Source organism: Pleurodeles waltl, chromosome 11 (genome assembly GCF_031143425.1).
Source record: "Pleurodeles waltl isolate 20211129_DDA chromosome 11, aPleWal1.hap1.20221129, whole genome shotgun sequence".
NCBI classification, from domain to species: Eukaryota; Metazoa; Chordata; class Amphibia; order Caudata; family Salamandridae; genus Pleurodeles; species Pleurodeles waltl.
This window is the reverse complement of record NC_090450.1, coordinates 38,156,351-38,178,044: the sequence shown is the minus strand read 5'-3', so window position 1 is coordinate 38,178,044 and position 21,694 is coordinate 38,156,351. Positions and strand designations below refer to the sequence as shown.

General features: G+C 42.4%; 1 protein-coding gene across 2 annotated transcripts in view; it reads right to left on the bottom strand.

Moving 5' to 3' along the window:
* FAM131A (family with sequence similarity 131 member A) overlaps positions 1-21,694 on the bottom strand; it is a 365,236-nt gene that overhangs the window by 184,858 nt on the left and 158,684 nt on the right. For both annotated transcript variants that reach the window (XM_069212985.1, XM_069212983.1), the window contains exon 2: positions 17,357-17,496. Coding sequence is in view for 1 of the 2 variants with exons in the window: in XM_069212983.1 (XP_069069084.1) it covers positions 17,357-17,496 (140 nt within the window). In the remaining variant the exon portion in view is untranslated. The remainder of the gene's footprint in view (positions 1-17,356; positions 17,497-21,694) is intronic.

Below are 21,694 nucleotides of genomic sequence, written 5' to 3'. Positions count from 1 at the left end.
CTTCTCCGGACCCCTACTAATGTAAACATGGCGAGATAGCTACAGAAGCAGTGACAGGAGGATCGACCACACCAGCTGAGATCCCAGACGCTTTGGAGCAAGATCCAGGGATGGATGCTTTCTTGAAGGAACTCACAGCACTCAAAACATCATTGTCTACAATAGAGGAAAACACATGGAAGACCATGTCTGAAATAGTGACCCTCAGGACAGACAAAGCCTCCTTTCACTCTCACTTGTTGGCAACAGAAGACAGCCAGCAAAGGCGGAACAAACAACTGCTATGGTGATTGACCGGGAGCAGGATCACTAGTACGTGCAAATCAAACTCACCGGGGTGTAAATCAGAAACAGAAGGTATCATCTGTGCCTTACGTGGGTCCCAGAGTAACTTGAAAACAATTGCGTCATCACCTTTCTAAAACGCTTTTTACCTGAAATAACAGGTATCACAATCAACCTGCATGTGGAATTTCAGGGAAAGACCTGAGTATGATTGCGGAATGTTAATAAACAAATAACCAGAGGTAAATTACAGCTTGTTTTCTATGACAACCGCAGGTGTGACAAGTGCTCCAAATGGCAAATTGCAAAGGTACATTCCTATATGGGGACCTTAAAAGCCTGGTCTTCCAAGACTTTTCAGGTAACACTCTACAGTAAAGGAAATGATACCTGGCCCTATGACAGAACTTCAAAAAATAGAGGCCTGCTACGGACTCTTAGAACCAGCAACTAAGATCATAAAACACGATGGATGCGCAACGTAGTTCTCAGACCTGGACCAACTTGATCAGTTCTTGGTTGCCAAGGACACAACAGAAATGGATGCTTCGCAGAAACAGCAAGACCAAGTGGATCTTCATCCCTTTACAAGTCCACTCCAACCTCATCTTGTAGCGACTGAACAGATAGACTTGAAGAACTTACAAGACACTGGGCATAAGGAGACAAACACAATCCCCACCAACATCATTCCTCCTAGAGAGACAAATCGAGATCCGTGATTAAGTCAATCTAAAGGGCGCAGAAACCAAAAGCACAGAATGGCATGGGTAGAACCATGAGATTGTTTGATTACCCAGGAGGACACTGAGGGTTATAGAGATGCTTACCTTATTTGAAGCTCACCTTAGAAGAATCTAGTTCGAGACACTCTTGAGGAGGTGGTCTCCTGGCAGATGAGGATCCAGGATATAACATACTAGAGTAATGTTTGGGATATTAGATGTTTGGTGTGAATTGGTGGAATGGTAGTGCTTATGGTGCATCTGAAGGTGTCTAAGGAGGGCCGTGGGCATCCAAATTCTGCAAGGCACTGGTTTTAGCCTGTTATTTTCCTCGGTATCTCAAGAGTATAGAGTGACAGCTATTTAATTGCTGGCCTATCCCTGACACTGCAGAATCCTCATTTTATTTTAAAGATTCAGTTGATTACCAAACAAGTTTGTAGGCTCTAATGCAAGGGCTGTTCCCACACTAGGTTCCCCAGCAACTCTCTCTACTAAAGCTTCTTCAAGCACCTGACATACATTACTGTTTTCATTCTTAAAAACAAGTTGGTGCCACCTTCTACTCTGAACAGATTAATTTAGCATTAGGTATAGCTGTTTAACTACTTAGCTTTTGGCCAAATTCCTCACAAGACACCCCTAAACTATCCAATACAGAAACCCCGTAACTGTGTTTAGATCATCACATTAGTGGCTGACCCCTTGTGTATAGCTAGATCTTAGTCATAAGTGAGACCTACCTATGACCTTTGGGCGGGCCGGCTGGTCGATCATACTCTGTCTGTGGTGCTACGGGTTTGACTGCAAATCCTTCAGACTTATCATAACTTGTCAAGTCTGTAAAGCAGAATAAAATCCTCTCCTTTTTGAAAATACTAACCCCTGTTGTAGCACTGATCCAAGAGACAAACCACCAAGCTTCAATAAGTGACAAGATGCAAAGGGATTGGGTCGGAACAGCAGACCAATCTAGTAAAGGCCCCAAGGTGGGAAAGCAATGGACCTCCTCAAAGTTGCATCAGAAAAGTTGCATCAGAAAAGAGGAGTCACAATCTTGGTTAGGAAAGGAGCCCCCTACGAGTCACCTGAGGTTGGATAGATCCTTGGGATCACTTCATTTTTATTAAGGCAAACATAACTGCTGAAATTAGGATCCGTTTATTCCCCAAGTTAGGGAGCAAAGACTAGTTCTTTACAAATGTCACCAGAATAATGCTGCCTTTCCACCGTGCAAAAGCTCTGATTGGAGGATTTGGAATTTAAAGCTTGATCAACTTTTAGAGAAATCACTCTGCCAGACACTAGCCCATGGTGAAGAATGGCACCTACTTAAAGATTTTGCCCTGAGAGATTCCGGGCTTTATGAGCACGGAACCGAGAGTGACTACACTTAACTCGTCAACATCTGTACAGTGGAACAGGATCAAGCTAACCTCCATCACGCCAAGCTGTGTGTCGGACCACAACACAATATGCACCGCTTCAATTTAGGGAGAAGATGGGTAACATTTTAGTTCTCCAGCTTTGACGGCGAGAAGCAAGGCACTCAACCAGAGCAATAACAAACTGGAATAGGGAGCTAGTGGCTCACTCCACAGATATTTCAAGAACTTTTTGGGACTTTTTTCAGTCCCCGTATATGGCTGAAAGTAGAGACTCCTGGGCATGGGAAGAACAGTTCTTTGCTGCCTTGAAACGCAGACATTGACCTTAGAACTTGGCCAATTACTAGAAGCAGAGCTTACAAAGGAAGAAATAGAGCTAGCAATTGACATTATGCTCTCAAACAAAACACCGGGGTTAGATATATCCCTCTTAGAATTCTATTAAGGCAACAATGAAATATTTTGCTCTACTCCAACCCTGTCGCGGTAGTCCCTTACGATGGATTCATATCCCTCTCACAGGAAATTGAGAGCAGAACTAGTCAAGGCTGTCCCCTATCGCAGATGCTATTCATCATATCGCTTGAACCACTCGCAGTGGCGATTCCGCAAAGTAGACAATCAAAGGCATACAAACTCGAAGCCACGTGCATAAAACACTTTTCTACACAGATGATGTCCTGGTCACCCTGTCTGACTGTAAGCTTTTCCATTACAGCCTCCGGTTACTGTGTCACCTGAGACGACTGTGAGGCTCTACCAACGTCTTCAGTCGCGGTGGCACAGTTCGGACATTTTTAATTTAGATGGAAGCCAAACAGTTTAAGCTATCTAGGGATCCACCTAAACAGAGCAGTGAAAAATGTAATGCAGGATCACTTAAATCAATTAGTAGACGGTATCCAAATTGATGTAGGAAGATGGTCTCTTTTGAATTTCTCATTCTGTGGTAAGGCTCTAATTTTAAAATTATTATCATGCCACGACTAAATTACATTTTTGAGCTTCTCCTTCTCTGACTACCTACTAATTTGACTCAGAAGCTAACTACAATATGGAAAATGTTTCTGTGGCAAGGCAGAAAACCTAGATTTAAATTACCTAGGTTACACGCTTCCATGGAATGCAGAGGGCTCAGATTACCCCAGATATAATCCTATTGACTATTCTTCAGACTCAACTTTGGAACCATATACATAGTACTCTAGAAAAGCCAAAATGGGTAACTATTGCCTAATGGTATATTGGGTAACTATAGAGGCTTGCAATCGGTGTATACTAAGAATTTGTTTTAAAAACAAATCTAAAAATGCAAACCCTATGTTGCATGCAATGGCACATGTATGGCATATGAGCAACAAAAAATAAACAGCAGACTACACAGAGGGGTGCAGCTGTAGGGCAATGGTCACATTAGTATGGGGAAAGCCGAATAGTTCTGGCCAGAATACGAGTTCAAAGGGGCTAGAAAATAGATCATATCAGAAACAGAGACAGGCTTACAAAATTTGCTGCAATGCAATCTGATTTCTGTCTCCTCCAGAACCAGTTTTGAAACCACCAACCTCTGAGAGAGTGTATGACGAAAACCTGGGCCGGACCTGTAATGCTCCAAGAATCTCCAATTTTGAAATAACTCGCAACAATGGTAACAAAACTGTTGTGTAGACAGAATGGGCCAGATGTACAAAGCCCTTTTACATTTCTTAACGGTCCAAATCAGTATTTTGGACTTTTAGGAAATGCAAAACGGCCTTTTCTGATGTACAGAGGCCTTTCGAAAATCCCAAATTGTGATTTCTACACTGTAGAAATCGCAATTTGCAAACCCCAGAATAGGAAATCGCAAACAGGGATTACCTATTTGCGATTCCTATTCTGATGTTTAATACTTTTACTAAATGCAATTTGGGCATTTAGGAAATGCAATTAGCATTGACTTGAAGTTGATGGTAACCATGTGCAATTTAAACTAAAAAATCCCCAAATTCTTTTTTTAAATTCCAATAGAGCATACACATGCACATATGTGTGCTCTACATGTGCACCACTATTTTTGGGGTGCACCAAGGGGGGGCCCTTTGCCAATTGTCATCCTTGGTTTCGCATTTCCCAAATAGGAAATCACTATTTAGAAAATGCAAAACCGGCTCCACTGACACAAATGCAATCCTTATTTGCAAGTTCCCAATTGCAATTCTTACTCTGTAGGGATCGCAATTAGGAAATCAGTATCAAGCATTTTGAATTTCCTAAATTGCAGTTTCTATGAAGTTGCTATTTAGGAAATGCAAAATTGCATTTTAGTACATTTGTCCCTATATTGTGTCAAAAATATCGAAGTTCAAAATATTGAGAAGGTCAGAGCAAAGAGGTAAGTGTAGATTTAGTATTTCTAACTCCACATCTACATACCTTTAAGAGACAGAAAACTTGCCTTCACCATATTCTTCTACTCGATTTTCTTGAAACATAATTTTGTCCACACGATATTTTGGATTCAATATTTTGTCTAAACATCTACTTGGCTATTCAGAAGAAGTCTGGTTCTGCTTAATGGAGTCGCATGATACTAATCTGCAGGAACTCAATTGAAGTTTGGATATTGCAAAATTCTCCATAGAGGGTCTTTGTAATAATATGAAATGCTGGAGTTGTCCTTCTCAAGTGCACATATAGTGGAATTGTTCAGCACTGTAAAGATACTGGTAGTAAGTACGACACAGAACCACAGAATCTTTCGCGATAGCCAATCCGCTCCATATTAGGGCAGCACTCCTGCATGATGTAGATGATAAAAACACATGGGGTTTGCATATGCCAGGTATTGACGGGGGTCAGAGTGGGAGTATGCAAGGGTCCCAATTAAGGGGTACTGAGTTTGTTAGGTTTTTATTCACCCTTTCAATACTCTTGTTTTTTCCTTTTTTCTTCTGTACAGATTGTTTTCTGATATATTAGTTGTAATAGCTCCTAATAAGGAGGTTTAGAGGCAAATAGAATGGCTGGTAAGGGGAGGATGAACCCTGGGACCCTCCAAAAGTCTAAAACCTTGAGAATGAAGGCAAATGAGGGACTGAACATTGGGGAAGTCGAGGGTGTACGTAAAAAGGGCGTTTGACAGAATCAGCGGGCTCCTCCTTCGCAACCTCGTGTTTCAGTCAGCATATGTCAAAGAACTGAGACAGTGTGGTACTTTGCTTTACTATTAAAATCAAAGAATTGTTGCCACAAGAGCCCACTACCAGTAAATGCACACTGATTTGAAGCTGACAGATGCCAAGTGGGATGGTGCCCCCTCTTCAAGCACCCTCCACAAACGTGTGGGTTGTGCAGTCCAGATAGGTGTACTAACTCCCATTCCAGCATGACAATTCATGTATTTGAAAAAAGAAGGTGTAGGTTTACCAAGGCTTTACACCAGCACAAAGTCACACAAAGCAGGGCAAAGGATTGGTATGGTAATTACTTCCCAGCACATATTGTATTTTGTACTAGAAAGTGGCCTTTTTGTGTGTGGAAATTGTGAAATTCGAAGTATTAGCCTGGCCATAAAATGTCTGACTGCACTGCCCCAACCCACCAGGCACAGTAGTGCAACAAACTGAAACCTGGTGCTTCAACAAACGTCTCCAGCCAATCTACAACCTCTCTCTACTCCTCCACAGATTCATTCACCCTTTCACTACTCTTGTTTTTTTCCTTTTTTCTTCTGTACAGATTTTTTCTGATATATTAGTTGTAAATGCTCCTTAGAAGGAGGTTTAGAGGCAAATAGATTGTACATATGGGGATTACGGGACCACTGCCACAGTAATTTTTAAAAATTACTGTGAAATGCATATGTCGGGGACACAATTGGTCAGACACGGGTGGGGACACACTGGTACACAACACATATTGCACACATACACAACTGTCATTATGGTGCCATCATTCATTGCCAAATGTATGCTGACACCACAATGATGTACCATCAGACTTGTCAACTGTGTCAATATGTGCATATTGCAAAGGGATCTGTACCGGTCATTGTGTGCATAAAGTAGTGTGTGTGCGTCAGTATGTGTATGTGTGTGTGTAATGTGACAGGTTGAGGGAGATTTAGTGGCTGATGTGGTTGTGTAGGTATGTGTGCCACTTGCATATTGTGTGGACATTGTTGCGTATGTTGTGAGTTCTGGTACTGTGTGCAACATTCAGGTGAGTGTTGTTGTGTGGCGGTTGTTGTCATGATGTGTGTAGTTGTGCTTGTGTGTGCGTATGATTGTGTAGATGTGTGTGTATTTGTTGTGGTTGTGTCGTGTGTGATGTAGGGGGACACATACATAAAGGGTAGAGTGTGTCTGTGTGACTTACATGCATTCCACAGCCACTTCCTTTGTCCATTGTCCTTTGGGTCCAGCGATGTCCACCCTCCATCAGCAAAATAAACTGGCAGGACACCACCTGTACAACTGTAACAAATAAATAAGGCCGGCAGGAACCCACCTGGCTGACAACTAGGACGAGCACTCCATCATGGCAGTGTTCGGCTCAGCCGCAATACATCTAAATACGGCCGGTGGAACACCGTTGGCTTGACAGTCTTTTCCGGCCAGCTGCCTGCGCGGATTGGTGGTAACACCACCAAGATCTAAATCAGACCCTGAACAACTGATAACACAATATAACTCTATGTGTGAGTTAGAGGAGACATGGGTGAGCCCAGGGAATCCAGCTAAACAATGCCGAACTTTGTTGACCTCATAATCAGCTGTATCCTGTGCTTCCGTGCAAAAGCAGTGATATCAATATTTGAGCCGTCTAGCTCACTACTGCTTACCAATGTGACCTGCTAATTTCATTTCACCTTGAGGAAACCCACATAAACAAAACCAGGTGAGGGCAGGTCCAGCACTCATCTAACATTAATGCATCGGGCATCGCCCATTCACCATAGAAATCGAAGGCTCGCTGAGCACGCCTGCCCAGCACATCTAGGGTTCCGAAGGCATCCTGACCATGGCTTCTTCCTCATCTGCTAGACATGATCTTTGCTTTGGAGGATCTTTTAAGCCTAACAGTAGAAGCTTTTCCTAGGTCAAGCCAACTCACTGAATCCAACAGTGGGTCTATGTGGGCGGGTCACACTTCTGAGTACTTTTTTCCAATTGATTTCCATAAGATCCTTTTTGCTTCCCTAATAACTTTTTCACTCCTTATCCACTATTTTTCATTTATGACATTTTCATATGTCCTTTTAATATTGTAACTAACCCTGGGTTGTACCTTTGAGTTCTATATTTTGTTAACTGTGTCATATTTAGCTTATTTGTGACACACACGCACCGAGGCATATTTCGAAGGGGACAGCCCAGCTGCTCAAGCCTTGCTACCCGAGGTGAGCAACAGTTACTATTAGGGCACCATAGTTTACCTCTGTGAGTTGTTCTGTATAATAATTGAAGGAGTTAAGGGCCAGATTTACAGTTTGATCGATGAGTTACGTCATCACAAACATGACCGCTATCCCGTCCGCCTTATTGCAAGTGCATTATATCCTATTGCACAAGTAAAAAAGGGAGTCAGCATAGTCGTCATGTTTGTGATGGAGTAACTGTTGACCAAACTTTAAATCAGGCTCTAAGTTACCACTCATATCAAGACCCTGACCAATTTTCTCTTTGCCCAACAGTCAGATTCCATATGCCTGTGTGTCAATACTGGCACTTTCTACAAGAACCAATAGATGCAGGTCTTCTCAGGTTGCTGCCTTTCCTTCATGCTTCTGTTTGTGGGTGGGATGGGGTTAGAGGGCCCTTCTATAGTATGCGTCATATGAGCAAGGGATGTGGCTGTTGCATGAGTTGTCATCTCTTCCCACTCATGGTGAACCACTGCTATCTATGCCAAGGCCATGTACTTTGCTGAGGATGAGATAGGCAAGCATCTACCACAGGTCTTCAGCTGATACCTGCCAACCAATAGCTAAGGGGCACGAGGTATATTTATGAGAGGGTTTGCAACATGGTGCATGTGCGACACAAGCCCAAAATCCAATTTATCATGCAGAGCAAGGTCACCTTGAGTGGCCCTGAGTAGCTTGATAAATCTGGAGAAATGCAACGCAGGCGAATTGCTGCATTGCATTACTCTGCATTCTGCAGCACACATAGAAAGACATTCTCTGGCACACATATAAAGACATTCTCTGGCACACATAGAAAGACATTCTGTAGCATACATGGAAAGACATTCTGTAGCATACATGGAAAGACATTCCGTAGCATACATGGAAAGACATTCTATAGCATACATGGAAAGACATTCCGTAGCATACATGGAAAGACATTCTATAGCATACATGGAAAGACATTCTGTAGCAAACATGGAAAGACATTCTGTAGCAAACATGGAAAGACATTCTGTAGCACAAATAGAAAGACCTCTGTAGCACACATAGAAAGACATTCCGTAGCACACATGGAAAGACATTCCGTAGCATACATGGAAAGACATTCTGTAGCAAACATGGAAAGACATTCTGTAGCATACATGGAAAGACATTCCGTAGCATACATGGAAAGACATTCTATAGCATACATGGAAAGACATTCCGTAGCATACATGGAAAGACATTCTGTAGCAAACATGGAAAGACATTCTGTAGCACAAATAGAAAGACCTCTGTAGCACACATAGAAAGACATTCTGTTGCATACATGGAAAGACATTCCGTAGCACACATGGAAAGACATTCTGTAGCACACATGGAAAGACATTCTCTGGCACACATAGAAAGACATTCCGTAGCACACATGGAAAGACATTCTGCAGCACACATGGAAAGACATTCTGTAGCACACACGGAAAGACATTCTGCAGCACACACGGAAATACATTCTCTAGCACATGGAAAGACATTCCGTAGCACACATAGAAAGACGTTCTGCAGCACACATGGAAAGACGTTCTGCAGCACACATGGAAAGACATTCTGCAGCACACATGGAAAGACATTCTGCAGCACACATGGAAAGACATTCTGCAGCACACATGGAAAGACATTCTCTAGCACACATGGAAAGACATTCTGCAGCACACATCGAAAGACATTCTGTAGCACACATAGAAAAACGTTCTGTAGCACACATGGAAAGACATTCTGTAGCACACATGGAAAGACATTCTGTAGCACACATGGAAAGACATTCTGTAGCACACACGGAAATACATTCTGCATCACACATAGAAAGACATTCCCTAGCACACATGGAAAGACATTCTGCAGCACACATAGAAAGACATTCTCTAGCACACATCGAAAGACATTCTGTAGCACACATGGAAAGACATGCTGTAGCACACATCGAAAGACATTCTGCAGCACACATGGAAAGACATGCTGTAGCACACATCGAAAGACATTCTGAAGCACACATGGAAAGACATGTTGTAGCACACATGGAAAGACATTCTGCAGCACACTGCAGCACACATGGAAAGACATTCTCTAGCACATATGGAAAGACATTCTGTAGCACATATGGAAAGACATTCTCTAGCACACATCGAAAGACATTCTGTAGCACACATAGAAAGACATTCTGTAGCACACATAGAAAGACATTCTGTAGCACACATAGAAAGACATTCTGCAGCACACATAGAAATACATTCTGTAGCACACATGGAAAGACATTCTCAAACACACATGGAAAGACATTCTGTAGCACACATAGAAAGACATTCTGTAGCACACATGGAAAGACATGTTGTAGCACACATCGAAAGACATTCTGCAGCACACTGCAGCACACATGGAAAGACATTCTCTAGCACATATGGAAAGACATTCTCTAGCACATATGGAAAGACATTCTCTAGCACACATCGAAAGACATTCTGTAGCACACATAGAAAGACATTCTGTAGCACACATGGAAAGACATTCTGCAGCCCACATCGAAAGATATTCTGCAGCACACATGGAAAGACATGCTGTAGCACACATGGAAAGACATTCTGTAGCACACATCGAAAGACATTCTGTAGCACACACGGAAAGACATTCTGTAGCACACATGGAAAGACATTCTCTAGCACACATCGAAAGACATTCTCTAGCACACATGGAAAGACATTCTGTAGCACACATGGAAAGACATTCTGTAGCACACATGGAAAGACATTCTCTAGCACACATGGAAAGACATTCTGCAGCACACATGGAAAGACATTCTGTAGCACACATGGAAAAACGTTCTGTAGCACACATGGAAAGACGTTCTGTAGCACACATGGAAAGACATTCTGTAGCACACACGGAAATACATTCTGCAGCACACATAGAAAGACATTCCCTAGCACACATGGAAAGATATTCTGCAGCACACATAGAAAGACATTCTCTAGCACACATCGAAAGACATTCTGTAGCACACATGGAAAGACATGCTGTAGCACACATGGAAAGACATTCTGCAGCACACATGGAAAGACATGCTGTAGCACACATCGAAAGACATTCTGTAGCACACATGGAAAGACATGTTGTAGCACACATGGAAAGACATTCTGCAGCACACTGCAGCACACATGGAAAGACATTCTCTAGCACATATGGAAAGACATTCTGTAGCACATATGGAAAGACATTCTCTAGCACACATCGAAAGACATTCTGTAGCACACATAGAAAGACATTCTGTAGCACACATAGAAAGACATTCTGTAGCACACATAGAAAGACATTCTGCAGCACACATAGAAATACATTCTCTAACACACATGGAAAGACATTCTGTAGCACACATAGAAAGACATTCTGCAGCACACATAGAAAGACATTCTGCAGCACACTGCAGCACACATGGAAAGACATTCTCTAGCACATATGGAAAGACATTCTCTAGCACACATCGAAAGACATTCTGTAGCACACATAGAAAGACATTCTGCAGCACACATGGAAAGACATTCTGCAGCACACATGGAAAGACATTCTGCAGCACACATGGAAAGACATTCTCTAGCACACATGGAAAGACATTCTGCAGCACACATATTGTAGAAAAACGTTCTGTAGCACACATGGAAAGACATTCTGTAGCACACATGGAAAGACATTCTGTAGCACACACGGAAATACATTCTGCATCACACATAGAAAGACATTCCCTAGCACACATGGAAAGACATTCTCTAGCACACATCGAAAGACATTCTGTAGCACACATGGAAAGACATGCTGTAGCACACATCGAAAGACATTCTGCAGCACACATGGAAAGACATGCTGTAGCACACATCGAAAGACATTCTGTAGCACACATGGAAAGACATGTTGTAGCACACATGGAAAGACATTCTGCAGCACACTGCAGCACACATGGAAAGACATTCTGTAGCACATATGGAAAGACATTCTGTAGCACATATGGAAAGACATTCTCTAGCACACATCGAAAGACATTCTGTAGCACACATAGAAAGACATTCTGTAGCACACATAGAAAGACATTCTGCAGCACACATAGAAATACATTCTGTAGCACACATGGAAAGACATTCTCAAACACACATGGAAAGACATTCTGTAGCACACATAGAAAGACATTCTGTAGCACACATGGAAAGACATGTTGTAGCACACATCGAAAGACATTCTGCAGCACACTGCAGCACACATGGAAAGACATTCTCTAGCACATATGGAAAGACATTCTCTAGCACATATGGAAAGACATTCTCTAGCACACATCGAAAGACATTCTGTAGCACACATAGAAAGACATTCTGTAGCACACATAGAAAGACATTCTGTAGCACACATGGAAAGACATTCTGCAGCCCACATCGAAAGATATTCTGCAGCACACATGGAAAGACATTCTGTAGCACACATCGAAAGACATTCTGTAGCACACACGGAAAGACATTCTGTAGCACACACGGAAAGACATTCTCTAGCACACATCGAAAGACATTCTGTAGCACACATAGAAAGACATTCTGTAGCACAAATAGAAAGACATTCTGTAGCACACATGGAAAGACATTCTGTAGCACACATGGAAAGACATTCTGTAGCGCACATACAAAGACATTCTGTAGCACACATGGAAAGAGATTCTCTAGCACACATGGAAAGACATTTTGCAGCACACATGGAAAGACATTCTGTAGCACACATGGAAAAACGTTCTGTAGCACACACGGAAAGACATTCTGTAGCACACACGGAAAGACATTCTGTAGCAAACACGGAAATACATTCTGCAGCACACATAGAAAGACATTCCCTAGCACACATGGAAAGACATTCTGCAGCACACATAGAAAGACATTCTCTAGCACACATCGAAAGACATTCTGTAGCACACATGGAAAGACATGCTGTAGCACACATCGAAAGACATTCTGCAGCACACATGGAAAGACATGCTGTAGCACACATCGAAAGACATTCTGTAGCACACATGGAAAGACATGTTGTAGCACACATGGAAAGACATTCTGCAGCACACTGCAGCACACATGGAAAGACATTCTCTAGCACATATGGAAAGACATTCTGTAGCACATATGGAAAGACATTCTCTAGCACACATGGAAAGACATTCTGTAGCACACATAGAAAGACATTCTGTAGCACACATAGAAAGACATTCTGCAGCACACAGAGAAATACATTCTCTAACACACATGGAAAGACATTCTGTAGCACACATGGAAAGACATGTTGTAGCACACATCGAAAGACATTCTGCAACACACTGCAGCACACATGGAAAGACATTCTCTAGCACATATGGAAAGACATTCTCTAGCACACATGGAAAGACATTCTCTAGCACACATCGAAAGACATTCTGTAGCACACATAGAAAGACATTCTGTAGCACACATAGAAAGATATTCTGCAGCACACATGGAAAGACATTCTGTAGCACACATGGAAAGACATTCTGTAGCACACATGGAAAGACATTCTGTAGCACACATCGAAAGACATTCTGTAGCACACACGGAAAGACATTCTGTAGCACACATGGAAAGACATTCTCTATCACACATCGAAAGACATTCTGTAGCACAAATGGAAAGACATTCTGTAGCACACATGGAAAGACATTCTGTAGCACACATGGAAAGACATTCTGTAGCACACATAGAAAGACATTCTGTAGCACACATGGAAAGACATTCTGCAGCCCACATCGAAAGATATTCTGCAGCACACATGGAAAGACATGCTGTAGCACACATGGAAAGACATGCTGTAGCACACATGGAAAGACATTCTGTAGCACACATCGAAAGACATTCCGTAGCACACATGGAAAGACATTCTGTAGCACACATAGAAAGACATTCTGTAGCACACATGGAAAGACATTCTGCAGCCCACATCGAAAGATATTCTGCAGCACACATGGAAAGACATGCTGTAAGCACACATGGAAAGACATTCTGTAGCACACATCGAAAGACATTCCGTAGCACACATAGAAAGACATTCTGCAGCACACATAGAAAGACATTCTGTAGCACACATCGAAAGACATTCTGCAGCACACATGGAAAGACATTCTGCAGCACACATGGAAAGGCATGCTGTAGCACACATGGAAAGACATTCTGCCGCACACACGGAAAGACATTCCGTAGCACACACGGAAAGACATTCCCTAGCACACATGGAAAGACATTCCCTAGCACACATGGAAAGACATTCTCTAGCACACATCGAAAGACATTCTGTAGCACACATGGAAAGACATGCTGTAGCACACATCGAAAGACATTCTGCAGCACACATGGAAAGACATGCTGTAGCACACATCGAAAGACATTCTGTAGCACACATGGAAAGACATGTTGTAGCACACATGGAAAGACATTCTGCAGCACACTGCAGCACACATGGAAAGACATTCTGTAGCACATATGGAAAGACATTCTGTAGCACATATGGAAAGACATTCTCTAGCACACATCGAAAGACATTCTGTAGCACACATAGAAAGACATTCTGTAGCACACATAGAAAGACATTCTGCAGCACACATAGAAATACATTCTGTAGCACACATGGAAAGACATTCTCAAACACACATGGAAAGACATTCTGTAGCACACATAGAAAGACATTCTGTAGCACACATGGAAAGACATGTTGTAGCACACATCGAAAGACATTCTGCAGCACACTGCAGCACACATGGAAAGACATTCTCTAGCACATATGGAAAGACATTCTCTAGCACATATGGAAAGACATTCTCTAGCACACATCGAAAGACATTCTGTAGCACACATAGAAAGACATTCTGTAGCACACATAGAAAGACATTCTGTAGCACACATGGAAAGACATTCTGCAGCCCACATCGAAAGATATTCTGCAGCACACATGGAAAGACATTCTGTAGCACACATCGAAAGACATTCTGTAGCACACACGGAAAGACATTCTGTAGCACACACGGAAAGACATTCTCTAGCACACATCGAAAGACATTCTGTAGCACACATAGAAAGACATTCTGTAGCACAAATAGAAAGACATTCTGTAGCACACATGGAAAGACATTCTGTAGCACACATGGAAAGACATTCTGTAGCGCACATACAAAGACATTCTGTAGCACACATGGAAAGAGATTCTCTAGCACACATGGAAAGACATTCTGCAGCACACATGGAAAGACATTCTGTAGCACACATGGAAAAACGTTCTGTAGCACACACGGAAAGACATTCTGTAGCACACACGGAAAGACATTCTGTAGCAAACACGGAAATACATTCTGCAGCACACATAGAAAGACATTCCCTAGCACACATGGAAAGACATTCTGCAGCACACATAGAAAGACATTCTCTAGCACACATCGAAAGACATTCTGTAGCACACATGGAAAGACATGCTGTAGCACACATCGAAAGACATTCTGCAGCACACATGGAAAGACATGCTGTAGCACACATGGAAAGACATGCTGTAGCACACATCGAAAGACATTCTGTAGCACACATGGAAAGACATGTTGTAGCACACATGGAAAGACATTCTGCAGCACACTGCAGCACACATGGAAAGACATTCTCTAGCACATATGGAAAGACATTCTGTAGCACATATGGAAAGACATTCTCTAGCACACATGGAAAGACATTCTGTAGCACACATAGAAAGACATTCTGTAGCACACATAGAAAGACATTCTGCAGCACACAGAGAAATACATTCTCTAACACACATGGAAAGACATTCTGTAGCACACATGGAAAGACATGTTGTAGCACACATCGAAAGACATTCTGCAACACACTGCAGCACACATGGAAAGACATTCTCTAGCACATATGGAAAGACATTCTCTAGCACACATGGAAAGACATTCTCTAGCACACATCGAAAGACATTCTGTAGCACACATAGAAAGACATTCTGTAGCACACATAGAAAGATATTCTGCAGCACACATGGAAAGACATTCTGTAGCACACATGGAAAGACATTCTGTAGCACACATGGAAAGACATTCTGTAGCACACATCGAAAGACATTCTGTAGCACACACGGAAAGACATTCTGTAGCACACATGGAAAGACATTCTCTATCACACATCGAAAGACATTCTGTAGCACAAATGGAAAGACATTCTGTAGCACACATGGAAAGACATTCTGTAGCACACATAGAAAGACATTCTGTAGCACACATGGAAAGACATTCTGCAGCCCACATCGAAAGATATTCTGCAGCACACATGGAAAGACATGCTGTAGCACACATGGAAAGACATGCTGTAGCACACATGGAAAGACATTCTGTAGCACACATCGAAAGACATTCCGTAGCACACATGGAAAGACATTCTGTAGCACACATAGAAAGACATTCTGTAGCACACATGGAAAGACATTCTGCAGCCCACATCGAAAGATATTCTGCAGCACACATGGAAAGACATGCTGTAAGCACACATGGAAAGACATTCTGTAGCACACATCGAAAGACATTCCTTAGCACACATAGAAAGACATTCTGCAGCACACATAGAAAGACATTCTGTAGCACACATCGAAAGACATTCTGCAGCACACATGGAAAGACATTCTGCAGCACACATGGAAAGGCATGCTGTAGCACACATGGAAAGACATTCTGCCGCACACACGGAAAGACATTCTGTAGCACACACGGAAAGACATTCTGTAGCACACATAGAAAGACATTCCGTAGCACAAATCGAAAGACATTCCGTAGCATACATGGAAAGACATTCTGCAGCACACATAGAAAGAGGACTGTTTTTGTGCAGGAAGGTCCCCCTTCCTGCACAAAAACAAGCCTATTTACAATGCAGGCGCCCTTGCGCCATGGTGCAAAGGTGCCTGCATTGGTGCTAGGCTGCCAGAATGGCACCAGCGCAAGGACAAAGGCAGGAATGTGCTGCGTTCTTTAAAATACGGTGCAATCCTGCCCTTCCCCGGTCACCCAGCGCAGCAAGGTGACTTCTGCCATGCACTGCATGACTTTATTACATATATGCCCCTATGTTCACAGGGTGAGCTTTAACATAGCAGCACAAAAGCCCTGGAAGGGTCTCTGCTGCAGCCTTCCTGTAATACTGCTCTTGCCTGAGATGCCAAACCTCAAAGACAGTTCGAGCAATCTGCAGAGAGACCCCACTGGTGATGTTTCACTGTCATTTTTACATTTTCTGCCAGATGACAGCACCAGGCCAGCCTACTGTGTACTTGCAGAATTTTAAACACCTGGTGTTACTGCTGCCATTGTCAACAATACTTATTTTTCCCAACCATTTGGAACTTAAGCATGTGGCCTTCATTTTGTACAGTGTCAGGTCAACATTCTCCCACGAAAGACAGGTGAATAGCCCCTTAGATGGATGTACAAGGTTAATAGACAGAACAGTGCAGAAGAACATCTCTCCTACCTCTATTGAGTCCTGGCTGTCTAGGGAAGCCTGGCGAGCCAGCCTTCGCACAAGTGAGGTCCTGGTCTGTCCCAAAGGCACGACAGCTGGGCTGGAGCTCACCTCTTTCCACTCCACCTGTAGAGCTGTGTCCACTGCCACTAAAGGGGAAACAAGAGACAGAGCCCATTCATCAGAGGAGACAAGAATCCAACTGCTGATGAAGTGACTTCTCAGATATCATCAGATCATCAAAGAGTGCAGCACTGGAGGCTCAAGAAAACCAAGCAGAGACAGGCAAACCAGTCCAGGCATTGTTTCAGAGCAAAGTGATGTGTGCTAATGTGCCTTATATCACACAGTTCATCAGTCGGATATCAATGATAGTTGTTGACAAGAATGACCAGATTGTCACATCTAGGAACTCTTCCACTCCTCTTAAAATCGGGCAAGTGAGGAATTTATGGGCATACATGCACACAGCTCTCCAGTTACTGCTTTTAAGCTTTAGAGAAAGAGTCGACAAAAATGCTTACATTTGTCTCATGTTTTATGGCAACGACATGGAGAATAAAAGAACAGTAAATCCCTCACCCACTTCTAGAGTTAGAACTTCAAAGCCCAGAAAAGAAAGAACAATGCACACAACATTAAGACATCCGCATCTCCCATTGCTAAGGCCTGGAGAAACGTTACTCCATATCAGCTAGAAGTAACTAGTTAATTTACAAATCTTTAGGGTGAACAAATCAATGGAGCATCCTCACCACTTGAGGGGTGGCTTACTCAACCTGGACAGCCACAATAAGAACGCTAGACATTTTGGATACATTGTTGTTGAAGGAATATTGACCTTCGTTTTGGGTTAAATCTGAAAACCTTTATTGACAAATACATAAATGATTATTCTATGAATCATAGCGTCAAACGAGGCGTGAATCCCTTGAAGACAGAGGTGAGGACAAGCTCATAAGGCACTGGCAACCCACAACACTCTACGGCACATGGGTTTGCATGCGTTGGTCACACGACTGAAGACCCGCGGGTGCCTAGCTGAGCTCATGAGAAGTAGGGACATGGTCTTCAAAACTTATAAACACGTAAATAATTTTCACCTGAGTAAGCTTTTCGCACTTTCTCATCTTGAGTACCAATACTCAGCACGCCTCAATGTTAGAGCTAGAAACATCTTGAGGACGATGTTAGCATGAGCAGAAAACATGCCTCACACATTTTACAGCCCAATCTAAACAGGCAGATTCATGTCAATGTTTTACCTACTTGAGCTCCACAGTAGCTTAAATCTGTGCATCCTTCTATAATGTAGGGGACGCCCAATGTCCCATTGGACGACTGGCGAAAGCTACGTATATAAAAAATAGAGTCCAGTAGGATCTACATAAAGAGTCATGAGGTGGAAGAAATATTACTGCCCTGGATTATCTATGAGTACTTTGTCAAAAAGAGAAATACAGACTTTTGGGAAGAAACTCTAATTTTACCCTCACAAAAATCAAGTAATCGGGATATTGTAGATGTGAACATGGGCTGTCAAAATAGAAACATGCTGGGATCGTGAGCACAATTCAATAGTGTGTTATCTTTTTGATTGTGAGTGTAAATGCAATGTTGTGAAGTGCATTTTATTGTTTTCTAAACAGCTTAAAATAGGCGCCTACAAGGGAATTATGGGACATTTTGTTAAAAAAGAAAGGGACTCAATTAAAACTGACACTGTTGTGTGCAATTTTAGAGCAATCTATCTTGAGTGGAAAATATGACTCATTGGGAAACTGCTGTAACAAATCTATTTAACTGTTTCAGTCACAGAATAATATAGCAACCAGCCTTCTCCAGGACTACAGAGTTAACACACAAGAACTTGAAATACAAGAAAAACCTCATGAACATGTTCATTGCATCTAAACATTAATAATTTACCCATGATTGGCAGTAATCGGCAGCATGCAACCAAGTAGTGATAACCAGTTTCTTCTAGTGTAAGGGGGACATGCAGGCAAGGAACAGAGAGGCGGGATAAACAGTTTGATAAGGAAGTAGTTATCAGTTATAATTGTGGTATAGAAATTAACAGTTTAGCAGGTTAAATAAACAACAGTGTATCAGAATTAACTCCTTAGCCAACCCTTTTGCATTCAATTATTAGTGAAGATATGTATTGGTTGTCTGTGTTCAAAGAAAAGATTATGTTTACCCCACATGTGGAGAAGTGTGGCACAATGGTTAGAGCAGCAGACCCTGATGCAGAGATCTGGCCCGGGACCAGGGTTCAATTCACGCCTTGGTGGGTCTTGGGCTCAATTCCCTTGGACCAGATAATGCTCACCTTGGTGCCTAATCTAGTTAAGGGGTCCCACTCTGTAAATGTCTGAACAATACCTTGCTTCATCTCCACAACGTCCCCGACGCTGCTTGGATGAGTGGGAGCCTCACAGGGAAAAGCCAGGAGGGGTTCCACAGCAGTATGTGTACAGTGCCTTGAGACCATAATGGGTGAGTAAAGCGCTATACAAGTGCGAAGTTTACATTTTACACATTTGGAGAAGCGGGTGGCTCACTAAGGGGATTCCCCAGATCTCAAGTGAGGCAGATGTGCACACAGATCATCTATTGACTTCTAATCCAATCACAGCCTGTGTAGCGTTTCATTGCTGAATGTCTAGGGTTCTGGGGATGTTGCAGTCTGAGGATCTCCTTGTGCAGTAGGACCTATACACTGGCATAGGATGCGGTGTTCAAAGTGCTAAAAGTCACAAATGCAATTGACATGGAATGGGGCCTTTAATTCGTTTTGCCCTCGGGAGATGCCTCAGGCGGAGAAGAACAGTGAACAATGATATATATACTGTCATTGCATTTTGTCGCAATCCCTGCTAAGAGTGCATGACTTAAAGCTGGAGAGGCAACAGTGTTTGCATAGAAGCACATCTCACGAGGTTCCTGTGTTAATGTTCCTGGAGCGCTTGAGTGTCCATTTTGGGGTATAGCACCAGACTGTCAAAATTAAAATATTATCTAAATAAACGTCATGTCTTATGTGTTGTTTACAAAAATATTGCCCCATTGAAGTTAATAATAGAAAATGTACACACAACGTATTGATAATATCATAATTGACATTTAAGATAACTATACAGCAATCAAATACCACTTTGTGCCACAACTTGCCACCTTTTTAGGTTGAGCATAGCAGCCCGCAAGCGCTGCTTTTCCGTTGGTATGTATCTGGGCTTTTAACCACATCCACCTCACGTCCATCACTACCACTCATTCGTGGGCTTGCCCTTCAAAAATCCTTAGATGACATTGGGCCATGGTTTGCGTTTGTCCCTCCTTGGGGAGGTTTTGTTACCGCCTTGGCCATCGCCCCGGTTACATGGCGAATTGCACTTTTGCTGATAAGTTTGTCTGCGAGTGAACTTCTTTTTCTTCTGTGTGTCTCTTCACGCTGATGCTCATGGCGGCCGTGGTGCTTTGAATTGGCTCGCTGATGTCAACCGTTTTATTTTTAATTTTCATTTTATGTGGCAAGAAAAGTCTGGTTAGGAGTTTACAAGGCTAATAGCTCTAACTCAAGCAAATGCAAGACCCATTGCATTGCAAATGCTTGTTTGCCCATCCTGTTCTGCGACTGGACTTTTCTAATTCAGGTCCTCAGAAATCAAGAGTTGACAAAATCAGTAGTCTAGCTTTTATTAAGAAACATTGTCAATCATAGTTAGGTGATTTTGTGTGCACAGCCCCCAGCTGTTTTTGAAAAACAGTCCCAGAACGAAGCACCATCTTGGGCCCCAACGTTATGGAAAAGCAAAGTATGTCCCCTTTAGCTCGTCAGCTTCCATAAGCAGAGTTCAAATGTACTCTCAAACAACAGTGTCAAAGGGAGTCAAGAGATAATTTGTGCGTTGCAACTGGTGAGCTTAAAATGCATATATTGGAAAATATCCCACAAAAATACTTTTGACCAAGGGCCAGGAGTTTTGCTGCTTCTTCTGAAAGCTTTTGCATCTGCACATGTTACTGTTAAACAAGCATGCTGTAAATACAACATAGTAACGTGAGAGGCCAAGGCATCACAACAGCAAGCACGTCATAACCAAAAAAAACATAAATTGGCAACTAAAATGTTTTTGTGTCAGCAAAATAGATACATCAAACAATACACACTACTTGAAAATCACAAGCTACAAGGTAAGTGGATTCTACAGTCTATCAAAAGTACCACTTGATTTTCTATCACCATAACCTATTGGGAACACAATGGATATTAAATAACCATCTACAAAATGCAATGGCCTTGATGAACTGCCCATCCAAGCACTGGCAAAAACAAAAGCA